Consider the following 14,370-nt stretch of genomic DNA (forward strand, 5'->3'; position numbering starts at 1 on the left):
TGGCAGAGTGTCTGGTTGAGCTGAGGCTCCAACATTCTCTTGTCCTCTCAAACCAGCAGGTCAGGAGCTTTTATTGTTTTGCTACATTTCCTCTATGTCTTGTCATGCATGTTCACACTTGCATGTTTTTGTCTTCTAATGTGCTGTTTTGTTCCCTCTGCTTAGGTGAGCAATATTGTTACTCTTTGGCAGAACCTGCTGGACTACGACAAGCAGAGGGTGGTGTTCGCTGCCAGGCATCAGAGCAGGCTGGACACAGGGAGGTTCCGTTCTCCTAAAAAGAGACAGGAGTTCACTCCAGGGGTGGAGAGTGTGAAGAGGCATGCTCTGACCACCCCTGCCCCAATTGCCCAGTGGCCAGATTGCTGCCGCCTGCTTGAGTTGATCTTCATCAGGCTCTGTGCCATCCACCGTAGTCCCAGGAAGAAAGGGGGTGACACAGTCTCTAGATGGGATCTCATCCTGCAGGACTACAGGAAAATTAGGCAGCGCATCCTGGCCAGTGGGACAGTTATGACCACTACCAACCTGCAGCTGGTGGATGTGAGCCACACCACCCTGGTACAGTGGCATAATAAAAGGGTGAAGAGGCAGGACACTGCAGTGATCATGCAGGGGCTGGATTTGCCTAGCCGCTTGTCTGTAGCAGCTAGCCCTCTCCTCCCCGCTAATGTGCGCCCTCCGTCTGCACCCCCTCTGCCAGGCCCAGCTCACCAGTACCACCTGCCTGGCAGCACTGTTGGCCTGGCACGGCTGAAGAGGAAATTTCCGCCTTCAGGTGCAACACAGGTGGCTGTAAACGTGCGTCCACAGCGTCAGCTGTTCCCTGCTCCAGTCCCGGGCCCTCAACTGACAATGCTGGGTCCCATGATGTCACATGGCCCTGTCCTTTTCACTGTTCCACAGGCCCTGGGTGTCACCCTCTCCTCTGCCCCTCCTGCCCCTGCTCCTGCTCCTGCTCCTGTCCGAAAACTGACTCGCAAAGTGCAGCACAACACGTGCAAGAAATGCGGGCAGTTCCGGATTGCAGAGACCGGACACAGCCAGTACAAAGGCATAGTTTACTGCCCCTCTGTAGAGGCTCTTCCAAAGGAGCAGTGGTTGGAGAACATTAAACAAAATCCTAAATGATTATGACTTTTTGGTATGTTTTTGTTTCACCAGTTCAGAAGCCAAAGACCAAGTCATAGATTTGCAATTTTAATATTAATATTGTCTCAGTTCTATTCATTCTTATGGTGAATTTTTAATTACACACTAGGTGGAGCTCGGTGCAAAACATGGTGAGCTTCAATGCAATGCTCTAATAATTAATAATCTAGTTTTTAGTTTAGTTCTAGTTTTTTAATACTAATGTATTAACATTTAAATATATTACACAAGTCTTATAAGTAACGTCTTCAATAAACTCAAGTTTACAAGGGCAACACAAAGACTTTTAATGTGCATATTATACAACTTAATTCTGCCAAGGCCGGGACTCGAACCGGCGCTCCTGTGCATGGCTTTCTCCTCATTAAAAACAAAAAGAATTTTTTTTTTAATTAATTCAAAAACACTAACGAAAAATACAGCATTTTAAATGCAGCAGGAGTGAGAATGGGGGCTAAATCATTTTGTTTTCATCTCATTTTTTCCCTTTTTCTCTCTTTTTTCCTCTCTTTTCTTCTCCCCCCCTTCTCCCCCCTTCTTCCTTTTCTCCCCCCCCCGTAACAGACTATTGTTCCCCAGCTTTGGCGCAATTGGTTAGCGCGTTCGGCTGTTAACCGAAAGGATGGTGGTTCAAGCCCACCCAGGGACGAGTTCTGTTTGATTAATCAGGTAAATTAATTAACAAGTCCAACCTTGCAGGATGATAGGAGCGAAAGCATGCTTGTCCAATTGCATTTGGAATGTAGGCTACTATGTGTCTACGCAAGGCAACTGCAACCCATGTAGAGGAAGCTTTATGCTAAAATATTCACAGTTAAATCAGCACTGTGATACATCATTGGTTCTTCCTCACTTAGGCCCAAAAAGGTAATCCAAAATTGCAAGAACTGAACTGAAATTGTCTTCTCCAGGTCATCATGAGGTCTCAGATATTGGCCACGCCCCCTCAACAGAGCAACACTTCTGTCTCTGTGGCGCAATTGGTTAGCGCGTTCGGCTGTTAACCGAAAGGATGGTGGTTCAAGCCCACCCAGGGACGAGTTCTGTTTGATTAATCAGGTAAATTAATTAACAAGTCCAACCTTGCAGGATGATAGGAGCAAAAGCATGCTTGTCCAATTGCATTTGGAATGTAGGCTACTATGTGTCTACGCAAGGCAACTGCAACCCATGTAGAGGAAGCTTTATGCTAAAATATTCACAGTTAAATCAGCACTGTGATACATCATTGGTTCTTCCTCACTTAGGCCCAAAAAGGTAATCCAAAATTGCAAGAACTGAACTGAAATTGTCTTCTCCAGGTCATCATGAGGTCACAGATATTGGCCACGCCCCCTCTAAAAAGCAGTACTTCTGTCTCTGTGGCGCAATTGGTTAGCGCGTTCGGCTGTTAACCGAAAGGATGGTGGTTCAAGCCCACCCAGGGACGAATTCTCTTTGATTAATCAGGTAAACTAATTAACAAGTCCAACCTTGCAGAATGATAGGAGCGAAAGCATGCTTGTCCAATTGCATTTGGAAGGTACTATGTATCTACGCAAGGCAACTGCAACCCATGCAGAGGAAGCTTTATGCTAAAATATTCACAGTTAAATCAGCACTGTGGTACATCAGTTGTTCTTCCTCACTTAGGCCCAAAAAGTTAATCCAACATTTCAAGAACTGAAATTGTCTTCTCCAGGTCATCATGAGGTCTCAGATATTGGCCACGCCCCCTCTAAAAAGCAGTACTTCTGTCTCTGTGGCGCAATTGGTTAGCGCGTTCGGCTGTTAACCGAAAGGATGGTGGTTCAAGCCCACCCAGGGACGAGTTCTCTTTGATTAATCAGGTAAACTAATTAACAAGTCCAACCTTGCAGAATGATAGGAGCGAAAGCATGCTTGTCCAATTGCATTTGGAAGGCACTACGTGTCTACGCAAGGCAACTGCAACCCATGTAGAGGAAGGCTTATGCTAAAATATTCAGTCAAATCAGCACTGTGATATATCATTGGTTCTTCCTCACCTAGGCCCAAAAACGTAATCCAAAATTTCAACAACTGAAATTGTCTTCGCCAGGTCATCATGAGGCCTCATATATTGGCCACGCCCCCTCAACAGAGCAACACTTCTGTCTCTGTGGCGCAATTGGTTAGCGCGTTCGGCTGTTAACCGAAAGGATGGTGGTTCAAGCCCACCCAGGGACGAGTTCTGTTTGATTAATCAGGTAAATTAATTAACAAGTCCAACCTTGCAGGATGATAGGAGCGAAAGCATGCTTGTCCAATTGCATTTGGAAGGTAGGCTACTATGTCTCTGCGCAAGGCAACTGCAACCCATGTAGAGGAAGCTTTATGCTAAAATATTCACAGTTAAATCAGCACTGTGATACATCATTGGTTCTTCCTCACTTATGCCCAAAAAGGTAATCCAAAATTGCAAGAACTGAACTGAAATTGTCTTCTCCAGGTCATCATGAGGCCTCAGATATTGGCCACGCCCCCTCAACAGAGTAGCACTTCTGTCTCTGTGGCACAATTGGTTAGCGCGTTCAGCTGTTAACCAAAAGGATGGTGGTTCAAGCCCACACAGGATGAGTTCTGTTTGATTAGCCAGGTAAATTAATTAACAAGTCCAACCTTGCAGGATGATAGGAGCGAAAGCATGCTTGTCCAATTGCATTTGGAAGGTACTATGTATCTACGCAAGGCAACTGCAACCCATGTAGAGGAAGCTTTATGCTAAAATATTCACAGTTAAATCAGCACTGTGGTACATCATTTGTTCTTCCTCACTTAGGCCCAAAAAGCTAATCCAACATTTCAAGAACTGAAATTGTCTTCTCCAGGTCATCATGAGGTCTCAGATATTGGCCACGCCCCCTCTAAAAAGCAGTACTTCTGTCTCTGTGGCGCTACCTCACTCTCGAAAGTCTGCTTTCCCATTTCCATTTCTTGTCCATATGTTGACCAATGAAATCTTCCCCTTCCATTTCTTGTCCATATGTTGACCAATGAAATCTTCCCCCTTCCATTTCTTCTCCATATGTTGACCAATGAAATCCTCCCCTTCCATTTCTTCTCCATATGTTGACCAATGAAATCCTCCCCTTCCATTTCTTCTCCATATGTTGACCGACCAATCACATCGTCCCGTTCCGTCCGTTCCGTCCGTTCCGTAGAAGCAATACTTTGGAGAACTACACGACAGGGTAACTATTTGATTTACATTTCGAGACATGATTTACATTTACAGATGAAATGATATTGTTGAAATGAGTGAGACTGTAAATCGGCCGGCGTAATTCATTCAAAAGTCCGAGTTAAAATGCGATATAGGGGTCAAACTATTTGATTTACATTTCGAGACATGATTTACATTTACAAATGGCCGGCGTTATTCATTCTTAAAGTCCGACGGCCTGTTTAATCGGATATGATTGATTGACTAGCGATTATTTGTTTCGTATGTATGATTTGGAATAGTTAATTGTCATCTACAAACGACTATTACATTATTATAAGGTAATCAATTCAGAACAAATGATTTGGGAATATGATGATAGTAACTTATGATTTCATTGATTGAATGTCAAATGTGTGTCTCAAATAAAAGTGTGTATCTATGAAAGATATTGATATAGCATATGTCTATGACAATGTGTGGTAACTTAGCCATTCTTCCCCTTGTCTTCAGATGTCTACTACAAAGAAGCATCGAGCCATGGGGTCTGAGGAGTGGGTGGCGCGCCTGAAGGCATTTGCCTGTTCTGGCACTTGGCCCTCCGGTGCAGGGAACAGGCCATCTCCCAAACAGGGCAAGTGGCACAACCTCTACCAGAAGGTAACCTTTGCCCCAACAGTCAACCAAAACTCCAAAGTGAACCGATTGTGTCCGTAAGTAAATCATGCATTTTAATTCATTACAGATTGAGAAGTGTCCCATGATGCTGCGTGGGCAGACCTCAATCTTGAGGGTAGCGCAGACATGTTCCTGTGGCTTTCACCCTCGGCAGGTAATATTGAGAGCCTGGTGAAATAAATGCATTTTGTAGGATATACAATACTTACTATGTGGACAAAATCCCATAATGAATAATATGGATTAGTATTAATGCTTCTTTCATGGGTTGATCTTTCTCAGTCTGTGAGTAGTCCTGCAGCATCCAGGCCAGCTACCTCAGCCTCCACTTCAGCTGCCTCAGCCTCCACTTCAGCTGCCTCAGCCTCCACCTCAGCGGCGCCTGTACAGAGCCCTGGGAGGCCTGCATTGACGCTGTCAATGGTGAATATTTCCATCACATTAATTACCATGTCATTCACCTGGTTTACCATGATCAACTCATCTTTGATCTGTGTGTTTACATATCTTTCATGTCATATCATTGTGTGGTATTGGTGTGTATTATGTTCTTTTTAACACCGTTTCATTAAGACTATTGTTGTTTGATTCTCAGTTTGATAAAGCGCGGTTCGGCGGGACTTTGTCTGCGGCAGCCAGGCCTAATGTCAACGTGACCAGGAAGCATGTCGAGGTAATACATGTACCTTTAGCTGTGCCTGATGCCTAAGAATACAGCCATTAAGCCATACACTATCCTTGTTTTGTAAACTGACTTCATCAGGTACGCTTCCCCCTCTCTCACAGCGTCCCCCCAGCCCTGCCACTACCCCAGCTGGGAGAAGCACTCCCTCCGCTACCCCACCTCCAGCGACGCCCCCTTCCAGTCCGAGATACATTAGGCCCGTCTCCCCTTTCTCTCTGCCCCCATCCAGCCCTGTAATGTCCTCTGTGAGGACCGGCTCGTCCCCTCTGGTTAGTGCAACTGTAATAACCTCCATGCTGGTCTTACATACTGTAGCGTGTAGCGGATAGATGTTTTATTGTCGGTTTCGTTTTCTTTATGTAGGTTGCATCAGATAGGAGTCTTGCTCCCCCTGGTCCTGTCCCTGCTCCGCCTGGTCCCGTCCCTGCCCCTCCTTGTACTTCTTCATTTCTGGGTCCGGCTCCACAACAGTTCTGGCTACCAGCAGAAATGAAGAAGACCATTCCCCAGCAAGACCAGCGCTGGATTGCATCCACGCTGTGGAGGAACCAGCGGCTGCGCCCAGACCTACAGCTCTGGTATGAGCCACCGGTGCCAGGCCTGATCTACAATCAGGTCCCGTCACCAGATCGTTTTTTTACGCACCGGCTCCTGGTGTGGATGCCCTACCACCTTTGGAAGGTGAGGCTGTCCTGCCCAAAGTGTGGGAAGCAGCTCACCGGGGCCGGCATGCACAAGAGGGCACGGCAGGTCCTGGACGTGGACAGGTACTACCTGATGGTGACGGAGACCCTCAGGTGCAACGCCATCGGTTGCGTCACCAATTACCTGTCCACGAGCCAGACCGTCCTGGACCAGCTGAGCCTGCCTCTCCGTGGGGAGTTCCGCCTCATCCTGACACGCAAGTGAGTTCTAATCAACACATGAAAGCAAATACCCTTTTTTATGTAGCGCAATTCATTCTGCCAGTAATGTAGCAAATAGCAATATTCGCTTTTTACACTCTCCTGCAAAATATTCTATAGAATATCTATATTAGATATACTATATATATATATATATATATATATATATATATAATAAAAAACAACATTTCCATTTTGACGATAAAAAACTCAAATAATTTGATACAAACATACCCCTTGTCCACAAAGGTATGCGTGTGACATCCGCGTCATCAGGATGCTACGGGAGAGGACCCTCGGCAACAGCTCTACCCGCCTAGCCAAACAGCTGCGGGAGAACCACGGCGAGGAGTGGCTGCAGCGTGTGGCCCGCTACCTGGAGGTGTGTGCCGACTTTGTGGACCAGCCAAGTCTCTTCCCTGTGGTCTGTCAGGAGCCCCCCGAGCCTGTGGCTGTCCCGACCAACAGGTGGCTCCTAACCGTGTACGGGAAGGACTTGATGAGCCGTATGGACCACATCAAGGCCAGCATCACCTCTACCTTTGGCGCCATTTTAAAAATGGATTCCACAAAGAAGGTAAAAAGGACATTTACATCAATTTTTGTTGTTATGATTATTAATGAAATGTGTTTTCTTAGAACACCACATCCCAGCATGTGAGCCATTTAACTTACAGTTACAAATGTGTTCATGTTTATTTGATGTGCATTTTTGTGTTTGTAAATGGCTATTCCTAATGTATTTTCGTGTATATATTTTGCTTCTATTTATTCATACTCGAATGCTTTTTTTTATTTTGAAAGCACTCTGAATTTGTTTATTCTGAATAATTCCAGGTGACCAAAAAGCTGGCTGGAGCAGCCAAGGGGACCGCGCTGTGGATGTCCTCCATCAGCAATGAGGTGGGGCAGGTCCTGATCAGCGTGCTGACGGCCCAGGAGGGGCCTGGTTTGGACCGGATGGTGTCGGACCTCATCCGGCGCTACAGCCAGGCGGGCGTAGCTCCCCCTCTGCTCCTCTATGTGGACTGTGGCTGCTGCAGGGAGACGGACGGGGAGACCAAGCTGAAGGCCAGGTTCAGCGGGTGGCCGGACCTCGTCGTCCGGCTGGACATTTGGCACTTTCTTCGGCGGCTCGCGGCTGGATGCACGACCGACGCCCACTCCCTGTACCCCGTCTTCATGGCCAGCCTCTCCGCCTGCCTGTTTGAGTGGGACCCTGCAGATGTGGCCCTTTTGCGCCAGGCCAAGAGGGAGCAGCTTCGGAAGGAGGGTGTGCCCGTCATCTCCGATTCTGTGGTGGACAGCAGAATCACCAAGGCTCAGTTGGCGCAGTACTGCAGGCGGAGGACCCGCGGAGAGGAGGCCACCATCCGCCTCGTTGAGAGCCTGCTGCAGGAGCTGATGGGGGACAGAGGCAGGGACCTGCTTGGTGTTCCACTCCTGGACCGGGTGAGGATGGAGCACATCTGGCGGGTTCAGAAGAGGCACGTCAAGTGCATCCAGGACCTGCCAGGTGTGTCTCTCTACACAGAGACCGGCACCACCACCACCAAGGAGGGCGTCCTCCTGACAAGGTACAGGTGTGCGCGAGGTTCAACGTCCCTGGAGTCCTTTCACTGCCATCTGAACCGGTTTATTCCAGGTGAGTTTTAATTGCATCACCATTATTTAATTACAATGAAGACCATTTACCTTTATTGTTTATATAGATGTTTGCACAATAAAAATAAACCTCTCAATCATGAGTGCATTCTTATCTACTTTCAGGGACCCAGGCCAATGACCTCAACTTCCAGCTGTACCTGCTGGATGGGCTCACCAGGTGGAACCAGGACCGGGCTGCTGCTGCTGTGACTGAGAGTAGATCAGCCCTCCTCAGCTACTCGGGGGACCTGGTGCAGTGTGTCAACACACACGGCTCCAAGGTGTTTGGACGGAAGTATGTCCCCTCCTTCCGCCCCCCCGCCAAGTACACTGGTAAGTTACACTGAATAGGGATTACTTGCAATACTCAACATATGTTGTTTTATTTTGTGTTCTTGTGTTTCACACTTGGACATGAAATGACCACAAGGCATGTGTACGTTGGAAATAAAATGTCTTTAATTCGGCAAGACAGATTAGATCACGTATTTGCATGTTTGCAAATTCTAATATTGCAGTATATATAATATATATACTGTTGCAGGTGATCATGTCATCAAATAATAAATATGTTAACATATTTCATATAAGTCATAACAAGAAAGTACTATGATAAAATAATGACATGAATGTGGGGTGCACATTTTCTATCTATAATCAGACCCAAGATATGGGTTCCACACATCGTCGATATACTTGTTATACTAATTCCATTATTGTTTTCATTCCCAGGAGAGTTGATAGGTGTCGACTACCTCTACAGGCAGACGGGGAACAGCATGCAGGACATGGATCCTGAGTCTGAGGGCACAGAGCAGCTGCTGGAGGACTTGGCCCTGGGCGACGAGGCAGAGGATGAGGGCTTCCAGGAGGACGTCATTGACCCCACAGTGACGAGTCTGGAGGTCATGTCTGCCTTCATCGCCACTGCACCACCTGCCCAATTCTCCTCCAGTGGTTCCTGGTCGTCCTCTCTTCCGCCGCCGCCACCACCACCACCTGCTCAGCCCTCCACCAGTGGTTCCTGGTCCTCTCTTCCACCTCCTTCTCCGCCGCCACCACCACCACCACCACCACCTGCCCAGTCATCTGCTGTCACCGCTCCGGGTGCTGCCCCACAGGTTCCTGTAGAGCAGTCGGTAAGTACATTTTAGAAATAGCAAAACATAACAACATTTATATTTATTTCCTATTTGTCCAGAATCAATGTTATATCGGTGTTCTTTTTCAGGCAGTGGATGTAAACAACATCCCGGGCCTGGACAGGGTGGACCGCCTGGCGGAGTATCTGGTGGGGCTGAGGAACCAGACCAGCCTGGCCCTGAGTAACCAGGACGTCAGCAGCATCGTGGGCATGTGGGAGGACCTGCTGCCCTACGACCAGCAGAAGGTGGTCTTTTCTGCACGGCACCAGGACAGGCTGCTCACTGGGCGATTCAGGTCGCCCAAAAAAAAGGCTGAGTTCACGCCTGGTGTGGAGAGTGTCAGGAGGTGCACCATAGCATCCACTGCATCTCCTGCACAGTGGCCAGACTGCTGCCGTGTCCTAGAGTCCATCTTCGTCAGGCTCTGCAACATCCACAAGTGTCCGTCCAAAAAGGGGAAGACGGACAAGCGCCTGACGAGATGGACTCTGATCCTGCAGGACTACCGCAGGATAAGGCAGCTGATCCTGGCCAATGGGGCCGTGATGACCAGCACCTCCCTGCAGCTGGTGGAGGTCAACCAGACCACCCTCATACAGTGGCACAACAAGAGGGTGGCCAGGCAGGATGTATCATTGTTGTGCCAGGGGGTTGACCTACCTGCCCCCATCCCTGTGGCCACCGAGGCCTTACCAGCGGCTATTGTCCGCCCCGCTATTGCTCCTCAACAGCCTGGTGTTGAGCACAAGTACCATCTTCCAGAGAGCACAGCGGGGCGGGCAAAAACCAAGAAGAGGAAGGCCGCCGCTACAGCCACCGCTACAGCCACCGCTACAGCCACCGCTACAGCCACCGCTACAGCCACCGCAGTACCAGCTGTAAGGCCCCGGATGGCCACAGAGAGGCAGCTGTATCCCCGTCCTCCTCAGTTTGGAGCCCCTGCCCCTGTCTGCAGCAGCACCCCTGCCCTCAGCCGTGCCCCTGCTCCGGTTGGCTTTGCCCACCCAGGCCTCACCCAAGCCCCTGCCTTCTTCATGACCCAAGCCCCTGCCTTCTTTGGCACTCCTGCCCTCCCCCAAGCTCAATCCCACCCCAGTGCACCCCCCTTTGTGTTTGCTGTCCCCTCAGCAGTGCCTCCACATGCCCCCCCCCGAAAAAAAAAGACATATAACAGGACTGGGGAAGCAAACAAATGCCGAAAGTGTGGGGAGCCCCGGACTGCATTTACTGGACACAGCCAGTTCAGGGGGACCATTTACTGCCCCTCAATTGAGCAGGTGACAAAGGAGCAGTGGTTGGAGGGAATGCGGAAGAATAAATAAACATATATTTCTTTTTAAGAAAGTCTTTTTCTGTCTTTTTTTCTGCAACTATAACTATTTCTATACAACTTTAGTGGTTTAACAAACAACTATAGGTTAGTTTGGATTTATTTCGGACATGTAAATGCATAATATCAAAGATCAAAAGTCAACTAATGATAATGCATGCAATATAACATGCAAAATACAAAATATTTTATAGATAAGTTGCTAAGGTGAAAGCTGAAGCTAAATTGAGCCGACACATTTCACACGCAGGAAATATGGCACAAGGATAATTATATTTACGCAAGAGATCCTAAATACATCCATAAAACCACCAAAAAGAAAGTATTTTGTTTGCCACTGGTGGGACTTGAACCGGTGACCTTCTGAGCCTCTCCTCCTCTCCTCAAAACTGGTCAGCAAAAGGTTTTTTAATGTTTTTAAATTCATTCTAATGAATAAAAACAACTGAATAGGTGGGAAATTGAAAAGAAGCCTAAATTTCTCTCTTTCCCTTCCCTTTCCCCTTTTTCTCCTTTTTTCCTCTCTTTTTTTCTCCCTTTTCTTCTTCCCCCCTTCTTCCCCCCTTCTTCCCCTTTTTCCTCCTTCTTCCCCCCCCTTAAAAGACTATTGTTCCCCAGCTTTGGCGCAATTGGTTAGCGCGTTCGGCTGTTAACCGAAAGGATGGTGGTTCAAGCCCACCCAGGGACGAGTTCTGTTTGATTAATCAGGTAAATTAATTAACAAGTCCAACCTTGCAGGATGATAGGAGCGAAAGCATGCTTGTCCAATTGCATTTGGAATGTAGGCTACTATGTGTCTACGCAAGGCAACTGCAACCCATGTAGAGGAAGCTTTATGCTAAAATATTCACAGTTAAATCAGCACTGTGATACATCATTGGTTCTTCCTCACTTAGGCCCAAAAAGGTAATCCAAAATTGCAAGAACTGAACTGAAATTGTCTTCTCCAGGTCATCATGAGGTCTCAGATATTGGCCACGCCCCCTCAACAGAGCAACACTTCTGTCTCTGTGGCGCAATTGGTTAGCGCGTTCGGCTGTTAACCGAAAGGATGGTGGTTCAAGCCCACCCAGGGACGAGTTCTCTTTGATTAATCAGGTAAACTAATTAACAAGTCCAACCTTGCAGAATGATAGGAGCGAAAGCATGCTTGTCCAATTGCATTTGGAAGGCACTACGTGTCTACGCAAGGCAACTGCAACCCATGTAGAGGAAGGCTTATGCTAAAATATTCAGTCAAATCAGCACTGTGATATATCATTGGTTCTTCCTCACCTAGGCCCAAAAACGTAATCCAAAATTTCAACAACTGAAATTGTCTTCGCCAGGTCATCATGAGGCCTCATATATTGGCCACGCCCCCTCAACAGAGCAACACTTCTGTCTCTGTGGCGCAATTGGTTAGCGCGTTCGGCTGTTAACCGAAAGGATGGTGGTTCAAGCCCACCCAGGGACGAGTTCTGTTTGATTAATCAGGTAAATTAATTAACAAGTCCAAACTTGCAGGATGATAGGAGCGAAAGCATGCTTGTCCAATTGCATTTGGAAGGTAGGCTACTATGTCTCTGCGCAAGGCAACTGCAACCCATGTAGAGGAAGCTTTATGCTAAAATATTCACAGTTAAATCAGCACTGTGATACATCATTGGTTCTTCCTCACTTATGCCCAAAAAGGTAATCCAAAATTGCAAGAACTGAACTGAAATTGTCTTCTCCAGGTCATCATGAGGCCTCAGATATTGGCCACGCCCCCTCAACAGAGTAGCACTTCTGTCTCTGTGGCACAATTGGTTAGCGCGTTCAGCTGTTAACCAAAAGGATGGTGGTTCAAGCCCACACAGGATGAGTTCTGTTTGATTAGCCAGGTAAATTAATTAACAAGTCCAACCTTGCAGGATGATAGGAGCGAAAGCATGCTTGTCCAATTGCATTTGGAAGGTACTATGTATCTACGCAAGGCAACTGCAACCCATGTAGAGGAAGCTTTATGCTAAAATATTCACAGTTAAATCAGCACTGTGGTACATCATTTGTTCTTCCTCACTTAGGCCCAAAAAGCTAATCCAACATTTCAAGAACTGAAATTGTCTTCTCCAGGTCATCATGAGGTCTCAGATATTGGCCACGCCCCCTCTAAAAAGCAGTACTTCTGTCTCTGTGGCGCAATTGGTTAGCGCGTTCGGCTGTTAACCGAAAGGATGGTGGTTCAAGCCCACCCAGGGACGAATTCTCTTTGATTAATCAGGTAAACTAATTAACAAGTCCAACCTTGCAGAATGATAGGAGCGAAAGCATGCTTGTCCAATTGCATTTGGAAGGCACTACGTGTCTACGCAAGGCAACTGCAACCCATGTAGAGGAAGGCTTATGCTAAAATATTCAGTCAAATCAGCACTGTGATACATCATTGGTTCTTCCTCACCTAGGCCCAAAAAGGTAATCCAAAATTTCAACAACTGAAATTGTCTTCGCCAGGACATCATGAGGCCTCAGATATTGGCCACGCCCCCTCAACAGAGCAACACTTCTGTCTCTGTGGCGCAATTGGTTAGCGCGTTCGGCTGTTAACCGAAAGGATGGTGGTTCAAGCCCACCCAGGGACGAGTTCTGTTTGATTAATCAGGTAAATTAATTAACAAGTCCAACCTTGCAGGATGATAGGAGCGAAAGCATGCTTGTCCAATTGCATTTGGAATGTAGGCTACTATGTGTCTACGCAAGGCAACTGCAACCCATGTAGAGGAAGCTTTATGCTAAAATATTCACAGTTAAATCAGCACTGTGATACATCATTGGTTCTTCCTCACTTAGGCCCAAAAAGGTAATCCAAAATTGCAAGAACTGAACTGAAATTGTCTTCTCCAGGTCATCATGAGGTCTCAGATATTGGCCACGCCCCCTCAACAGAGCAACACTTCTGTCTCTGTGGCGCAATTGGTTAGCGCGTTCGGCTGTTAACCGAAAGGATGGTGGTTCAAGCCCACCCAGGGACGAGTTCTCTTTGATTAATCAGGTAAACTAATTAACAAGTCCAACCTTGCAGAATGATAGGAGCGAAAGCATGCTTGTCCAATTGCATTTGGAAGGCACTACGTGTCTACGCAAGGCAACTGCAACCCATGTAGAGGAAGGCTTATGCTAAAATATTCAGTCAAATCAGCACTGTGATATATCATTGGTTCTTCCTCACCTAGGCCCAAAAACGTAATCCAAAATTTCAACAACTGAAATTGTCTTCGCCAGGTCATCATGAGGCCTCATATATTGGCCACGCCCCCTCAAAAGAGCAACACTTCTGTCTCTGTGGCGCAATTGGTTAGCGCGTTCGGCTGTTAACCGAAAGGATGGTGGTTCAAGCCCACCCAGGGACGAGTTCTGTTTGATTAATCAGGTAAATTAATTAACAAGTCCAACCTTGCAGGATGATAGGAGCGAAAGCATGCTTGTCCAATTGCATTTGGAAGGTAGGCTACTATGTCTCTGCGCAAGGCAACTGCAACCCATGTAGAGGAAGCTTTATGCTAAAATATTCACAGTTAAATCAGCACTGTGATACATCATTGGTTCTTCCTCACTTATGCCCAAAAAGGTAATCCAAAATTGCAAGAACTGAACTGAAATTGTCTTCTCCAGGTCATCATGAGGCCTCAGATATTGGCCACGCC

The 14,370-nt window shown here is 47.1% G+C and overlaps 2 protein-coding genes across 2 annotated transcripts; both read left to right on the forward strand.

Moving 5' to 3' along the window:
- Nucleotides 1-4,467: 4,467 nt before the first annotated feature.
- On the forward strand, nucleotides 4,468-6,363 carry LOC311022189 (uncharacterized protein; the record flags this gene model as incomplete). The annotated part of the gene is made up of 7 exons (XM_084023279.1): nucleotides 4,468-4,975; nucleotides 5,061-5,147; nucleotides 5,276-5,416; nucleotides 5,589-5,666; nucleotides 5,780-5,947; nucleotides 6,042-6,256; nucleotides 6,360-6,363. Exons 1-7 carry the CDS (start codon nucleotides 4,829-4,831, stop codon nucleotides 6,361-6,363), a joined length of 840 nt encoding a protein of 279 aa, XP_083879405.1. The 5' UTR covers nucleotides 4,468-4,828.
- A 74-nt stretch (nucleotides 6,364-6,437) lies between these two features.
- Nucleotides 6,438-11,289, forward strand: LOC311021764 (uncharacterized protein). Its single transcript, XM_084022541.1, has 6 exons — nucleotides 6,438-6,583; nucleotides 6,833-7,160; nucleotides 7,421-8,228; nucleotides 8,354-8,563; nucleotides 8,963-9,369; nucleotides 9,462-11,289. The coding sequence occupies exons 1-6, from the start codon at nucleotides 6,456-6,458 to the stop codon at nucleotides 10,695-10,697; spliced, it is 3,117 nt and encodes a 1,038-aa protein (XP_083878667.1). The 5' UTR covers nucleotides 6,438-6,455; the 3' UTR covers nucleotides 10,698-11,289.
- The last annotated feature ends 3,081 nt before the right edge of the window (nucleotides 11,290-14,370 follow it).

This window comes from Eutrigla gurnardus (assembly GCF_963514095.1).
Source record: "Eutrigla gurnardus genome assembly, chromosome: 12".
Classification (NCBI taxonomy): domain Eukaryota; kingdom Metazoa; phylum Chordata; class Actinopteri; order Perciformes; family Triglidae; genus Eutrigla; species Eutrigla gurnardus.

What these genes read in the sequence shown, in the direction of transcription:
- LOC311021764 (XM_084022541.1), top strand. Translation starts at nt 6,456, where the DNA reads ATGGTGACGGAGACCCTCAGGTGCAACGCCATCGGTTGCGTCACCAAT. An exon ending in AAATGGATTCCACAAAGAAG is followed by an intron (nt 7,161 to 7,420) that starts GTAAAAAGGACA and finishes GAATAATTCCAG; the next exon opens with GTGACCAAAAAGCTGGCTGG. An exon ending in TCTGAACCGGTTTATTCCAG is followed by an intron (nt 8,229 to 8,353) that starts GTGAGTTTTAAT and finishes ATCTACTTTCAG; the next exon opens with GGACCCAGGCCAATGACCTC.